Source organism: Limulus polyphemus, unplaced genomic scaffold, assembly GCF_000517525.1.
Source record: "Limulus polyphemus unplaced genomic scaffold, Limulus_polyphemus-2.1.2 Scaffold939, whole genome shotgun sequence".
Taxonomy (NCBI): domain Eukaryota; kingdom Metazoa; phylum Arthropoda; class Merostomata; order Xiphosura; family Limulidae; genus Limulus; species Limulus polyphemus.
This window is the reverse complement of record NW_013666549.1, coordinates 59,371-66,302: the sequence shown is the minus strand read 5'-3', so window position 1 is coordinate 66,302 and position 6,932 is coordinate 59,371. Positions and strand designations below refer to the sequence as shown.

At 29.6% G+C, this 6,932-nt stretch overlaps 1 protein-coding gene across 9 annotated transcripts in view; it reads right to left on the bottom strand.

The window, feature by feature from the left end:
- Nucleotides 1-6,932, bottom strand: part of LOC106461346 (voltage-dependent calcium channel type A subunit alpha-1-like) — a 97,196-nt gene that overhangs the window by 52,094 nt on the left and 38,170 nt on the right. For all 9 annotated transcript variants that reach the window (XM_022388230.1, XM_022388235.1, XM_022388234.1 and 6 more), the window contains 7 exons: nt 5,666-5,777; nt 4,989-5,178; nt 4,122-4,228; nt 3,618-3,717; nt 1,407-1,567; nt 954-1,097; nt 141-342 (listed from right to left, as the gene is read on the bottom strand). In XM_022388230.1, the coding sequence (XP_022243938.1) occupies nt 141-342; nt 954-1,097; nt 1,407-1,567; nt 3,618-3,717; nt 4,122-4,228; nt 4,989-5,178; nt 5,666-5,777 (1,016 nt within the window). The remainder of the gene's footprint in view (nt 1-140; nt 343-953; nt 1,098-1,406; nt 1,568-3,617; nt 3,718-4,121; nt 4,229-4,988; nt 5,179-5,665; nt 5,778-6,932) is intronic.

The following is a 6,932-nucleotide window of genomic DNA, read 5'->3' as shown; positions in this document are numbered from 1 at the left end:
TGTAACAAAATAGAATTCTATAATGACTGAGATTTGCATTTTGCAATGTTTTATTATTTTCTTAGCAATTAGTTTTTCTCATGCTTTAAAAGTATGAGGCTAAGCAGATGAGGTTTTTACTTTTTCTGTGGTAAACTTGCCTGGTTTTTATCAAGATCACCTTCTTCCAACTCCTTCTCTCCTTGCTCTTGAAAAGTTATAATGATCAAGGCCACAAAGATATTGACAAAAAAAAATGGGAAAACGATGAAAAAGACAACATAAAAAATTGCCATTTCAATACGAAATCTTGGTAAAGGTCCATAATCTTCATATGTTGCATCCATAGAATTTTGTAAAACCCTGAAAAATAAAATATGGTTACCTTATTTCAGGAAAAAAGTATTTATTAAACCATACTAAAACAGCACTTGAAATTTGTAAAATTTAGTAGCACTTATAACTTGATCCCTAATTTTATGACCTGGAAAAGTTTTTACATAAATTCAGTACTCAAATTGATAGTCATTGTAAGTTTTCATTGAAGATTGATGAAACTACAATTTGTCACTATTTTCTTAGATCATAGTGTGTTCCAAACTTCTAAAGACAATTAAAATTAGCTTAATTCTTCTAAATTACAAAGATATAAAGGGATAATATATATAATTATTTCATTTTGCAAGCCATCTAAAGTAAAATTTATTGTTTTTTGATTTATTCTTAAATACGAATACCATGAATTTAGAAAAAAAAAGGTTATTTATTTTCTTGAATAGCCAAAACTTATAATAAATGTTGAGAATATATAATATCCCTCAGTTTATAATAACTAAAATTTTGAAGTAAATATTTATTGAAAATTAAAATGAAGAGGTCAAAATAAATGAAATGTTTAAGATAACCGATATGTATACAGTATACAAGAAAACATTCTTCTATAAAGTGTAACTCTGTACAGTTTTCTAACTTACGCTGGCCAGCCTTCTCCTGTTGAAACTGTGAAAAGTGTTAACATAGCAGACATAATGTCATCATAATGGAATGGTCTTTTTTCCCATACCCGTTTGTTGACTTCAGGTGGCATCCCATCTTGTGTAAACACAAAATATTCTCCTCTGGTTGAACAAAAATATTGTTTACTTATTTTAAAATAAAACATAAAATTAAAGTAAACATCAAATTTAGATTCTTTATAATACTTCACATCATGATTCCTGACATCTGTTTTAATGACTAAACTAAAACATTTTAGCCAACATACACTACATCGGAAATTCAGTATAAGCTACCAAGGAGCTTACGGTAAAATACTTATATGAAAAAACAAAAAAGATTACTATAGCTAATTCAAAACTTAAAATTTGTTTCATTTTTGGGAATGATGTGTGTGAATGTTCACCATAAACTAGGAAAAAAAAACTCACTCGCATTCTTCTTTTGTGAGTTTTGATTCATCACTGCAGAAAAAGAATCTCCCATTAAAGAGCTGTACAGCTATGACGGCAAAGATGAATTGGAAGAGGACGTAAACGATGAGAATGTTGAACACGTTTTTCAGTGATGTCACTACACAATCAAATACGGCCTTTAAGAAAAAAAGATATATTAGATATACACCTAAGACAGAAATTACAAACAAGAAACTTAAAATACAGTTATATGCTCTATATGTTATATGCATTATTTCATATCATAGTGTATTTTATGTATGCACTAAAACATTATTATACCAGACATATCTGGTTTCAAAAGTGCATCACAACCTGCCTAATGTAAGAATTTTTATCAAAATCTGCATTTATACTGAGAGATATTAAAAACATTTAGTGCTTCGTAGTAGCTAACATAAAACTAAGACACAACCTTAAAGAAAAACAAGAAGATATAATCAAAACTGAGGTATAGTTTAAATTCACAAAACTAGCATATAACCTACAGGAAAGTTCATTTCTTCTACTGACTTTTACTGGTTCATTTTTAATGTACCTAGATAGGATGTTTACTCAATGATGTAACATCATAAGTTCAATAATGAGTTTTTATGAAACAGCATATTAGAAACAAAAAAAATCACCTGAGTTTGAAAACACTGTCACTTACCAGTTAAACCTGCCCCAAAAAACAGTAAGTATATTTAACATATGTTATAAAGCATAATAGGATAGTGTTTACATTTTAACCTCATTGAAATATTAAGTGGAAGAATATATATATATATAAAAAAAATCTAAAATGCATTTTATATTTTTCAGCTGAAATCAAGAAAGTATAATAAAACTGAGTTCTTTGAAACTTTCAGGGATTGCAATACTAACTCTAATTCAAAACTGATTGTAAGTGAATTAAGTATCACATTTTGTCAATGTGATATACAATAATTCTGGTGTTATACATAATAATCTAAAAATTCTTTAGTTCGTTGGAAACAGATTTTTAAACTGGCAACCACATATAGCATAGTTTAGTATAGGTGAATATAGTGATTTCAAAACAATCAGGTTCTTTTAAGAAATAACAACAGCAATTCAATCAGGTGTTTCTTAAAGGAAAATATTGTATAAAGATAGAAAGAAATAACATTTGGTAAATACTTGAAAATTGAAATCGATAAAGATGTTAATAAGTATTTTAACCGACATTACAATGCTTCCTGTTGTTAGTAACACAATTTTTTTCTTCTCCCTTTTCTTTTAAGAGCAACTGGAGTGACTATATCGGTTATTACTGTTGACCGACCATTTGATCTAGGGCAACAGTATTTGAACAATTTTAGTCTTACTTCACCATATAGTTAAGGCTTAAATATTGAGATTATTTTTTATCACCCCACCACACACACCCTGAAATTTGAACAGCTGTCAGATTATTCAACGCTATTCCCTTGTGAAATTTGTAACAAATACTGCAACCGAGGAAGGAATAGCTGACACCTTTTTCATTTTACTTTTATTTATTTATTTTGCAGTTATCAGTTTTGTCTTTATTCCCCTTTTAGTTTTGTTCCTTACATAACACAGTGAAAGCTGTTGAAGAAAAATAGAATAGCATTATGTGCATGGGGTTGATCATTGGACTGACCCTATATCTGGGAAGGAATGTTGATTAAAATACTGAATTTACTATGTGTATATATGTATATTGTGTAAAATGAGCAAGTCTCTTGTACACAAAAAATTAGCTCTGTTACAAAAGTATTTGTACTCATGATATGTTTGTGAATTGACAACATCATTCTGACTCAGACTCTGACAAGTCGGTTGCAACATGATGTTCTTGTGAAGAATTCAAATACTTTTGTCCATCTTACAGTTTGAATATTGCATTTATATAACCTCTAAAACCTCAAAAATGTATATTTAGAGTCTTATAAGTGCCCCTCTTTGTTGTATCTGGTACATATTCTCCTTTTCTATCAACTGTTTGTGAATAGTCGACAACTCTGACATGAAATACATAATACCATGTTGAATAGCACTCTGTAAAAGATAATGGCATCCACACCTTGACCTCCACATGGGAAAATAAGGTTAAAGGTTTCCTACGTACATCTTTTTTATAGACCATAGTGTAATACACTAGATTGTTCTCTAAACTAGGGAAAATATTGGTATTTAACTAATAAAATAGGATTTTACCTTTAGCTTTGGTACTCGCTTTATGGTTTTAAGAGGTCTCAGAACTCGAAGTACCCTCATGGACTTTATGGTACTGAGGTTTTGCCCTGTACTGCTCCCTCTAATGATAGAAATAATTAGAAAAAAAACATACTGAAGAAAAGATAAACTTCATAAACAAAGAGACCAAATAACAGGACTTGGTATATTATTTTTAATTTAAAAACTTGTTACCCAATGTTAATAAATCTGAATAGACAGTAATTTTATGTCCTTAATAATTTCTATGTTAAATTCACATTACAATGAGTGGAAAACTTAACTGAAATTGAAATCATATGAGCTTCATATTTAGTTTCCATCTTTGTTGTGAGAATACAATAATTTTAAGAATAAGATAACAGCATAATTTAAAAAGATGAAAAAAAAATCCATAATTTGTGTTAGTTTTTCTCATATAGTCTACTTAATGTTAAAAAACCAACAAAGATCTGAAAAATACGGTTACCAAAGAACAATACTTACGCATAAGCAAATGCAACAAGGGCACAAATTACAACAATGGCGTCTAGTATGTTCCATGGATCTCGACAGTAAGAACCCGGATGTAAGACTACTCCTTGGTCTACAATCTGAAAAACCAAAACTTACAATTTAATATCACTATTATGATAATAGGAAATATATTCAGTTGAAGAAGTAAAAACTTAGATTAGGTGGGATTCGCTTCTTTGTGAAAAAAATTTAGCATTTTTTAACTTTCAACCACACAATAATAAGAAAAATATCCTGACCTTATTTACAAGTTGCTGACATGCCTCAAGAGTTTTTAAAATATTTTATCAAGGTAATTTAGATGGTAAATGAATCTGACATATCTATCCAGGCATGAATTCTGCACCTTTTCAGGATGATGCATGATGGTCAATACAGTAATGTTATGGAAAATCCAGCATGAAATAATGAATACAATACTTTTTATTTTTATGGAACTTTTATCCACTTTATTTTAGTTATTTAATAATTTAGTTTATTTTCTGATAACTGAAAAATTTAAAGAATTCTGTTTATTTATTTATAGCCATCTGTCTATTTATATTTACGGCCTTGGGGGGAGGGCAGCATAAAGTCTAGGTGTTTCCCATGCTATTCTGTTGATGTCCACCAACCTGGGAAGTGACACAGGTGGATTTACACCATCAATCAACTGTAATTTTAAGGTTCTAAGAATACGTTACTGAAAAGTCTTTAGCAAGAACTTAAGTGTAATCACTATCAATCTGCTTCCTACAACTGTAGAAAGAATTTTTATTATTTGTGTAATAAAGTTATCATTAAACATTATAACATTATGAGAATGAAAAACTTTGGTTATGGCTGTAGTTACACAACCTTTAACAACATTTCCAAGGTGAAAACACCAGTAAATGCATAGTCAAAGTAGTTCAGGATCCTGTTTTTTTCTGAGTCTTCTACCACCGGGTCTTCCGCTGCTAGTGAAATACTGCTGAGGGAGATGACAATCATAATGAAGAGGTCGAAGTAGCGAAGGCTAACGACATAATGAGCAGCACGTCGGATCCTAAGTGATTTTCAAGTCCAAAACTTTTAATTAAGCATATAATTTTTATATTATTCATTTTTTTCACTTTTTAAAACATATTTTAGAATTATGTCACAACATTTACTTGATATGGCACATTGGAAATATTAGAATATGTTCAGATTTACAATAAATATTTCATGGAAAAAATTTTGATATTATAAATAAGGTTTCCTTGATGCTGTTTTAATTATTAAGCAGTAGGTTTCTTGATTTCTGTGGTGAGTATGATGCTTTGTATGCTCAATAACTAAAACATTAATAAGTTTAAAAAATTCTATTAAAGCCAAGGCTAGTTTACAAGTAAAACTCTCATTTCAAAACAAACTATTATAAATTAAATCACCAAATCTACACCTTCTGTGGTATTTATGGACACTAAACTAGATTTCAATAAATAAATTTCATGAAATGGCTTTCCAGTGATCATCACATGATAATACACATTTTAGACATTTATACTTACGGATTTGTTGGTGACAGGATGAACATAGAGGAGTATGGCAGCATGGGTTTAGGTCCAGTGATTTCATCGTCTTTTATCTCCTCATCTTCATCTGGGGCATTCTCATCATCATCTGGAAATTATTCTCAATGTTGTCAAAATTTTAAATGGTCTTATAAAATCTGCTAATTTTTAATACCAATGTTCAGAGTATTATAAAAATAAGTGGTCAGGTTTTAGCAAACATAATACTTGATATTGCATTGACTTTTCAACTCTCAAAGAGTACATACTGTGAGAATACATGAAACAAAAATGTCACCTGGACTTAACTTTCTAGTTCGAACAGTTTTACAAACTTTTTAAATATACAGATGGTTATCCCTTTTGAGATGAGTCACGGGTGAAAGGACATGTCATCTTGTTTGTTGACTCGGATTCAAAATTTTATTGTACTACTATTTCATGAATCAATAACTTTGGTATTAAACTGTAGATTACAATTCAAATTTTAGTACTATACATTGCTCAATTTGTTAATTTAAAAGTAAATATTTAAAAATCACAGATAAACATCAATTTTTGTGTGTCACGTGGTATGCTGAATGCAGCACTGGTTCAAATTAGATGTTTGTGAAATCAAAATACTAAGTCTATAGTTTCGAATGAATTAGAAACTCAAATTACCGATATTGACAAGCTAGAATATAAAATAAAAGCCTCTTATCTTTTTAATTTGCTAAGATACTGTTCCTGTAATAAATCAAACATAGTGGCACCCTGCCCACCTCTTTCCATTTTTGGAAACACTCCCTTATATACACTTACTTCTCTATATGACATGAATAACCACTCGAAAGCTCAGAATGTTCCTTTAGTGGCTTTCTCAGCAATTTTAGCATACTTGGTGCCATTTCTTTCTTTTGAACCAATATTTCAATGAGGTAGAGTGTGTCTTTAGTCTGCTCGAAATTTCATATTTTTTTAGACTAAAATACGTCTTATTTACTAAGCTTGATAGATTATAGTGGAATTCTATGGTATTAATGTAGTAAATTATGATTTTTTTAGTTATTCAAATGTATATATACAACCTAAAAAAAAAGTATTTTGTTTCATATCCTCCACATGCAATTTTTTAAAGGCTTAGCAACCTATGTCAAGCAGCAACAGATTACAAAGGTCGTAACTAGAAGAGATAATTGTTTGTTTTACTTCTTTAGTTATTATTCTATGTTTTATGAAAAATAAATTTAAGAACTTATTTCAAAATAGCAATAATCTATAT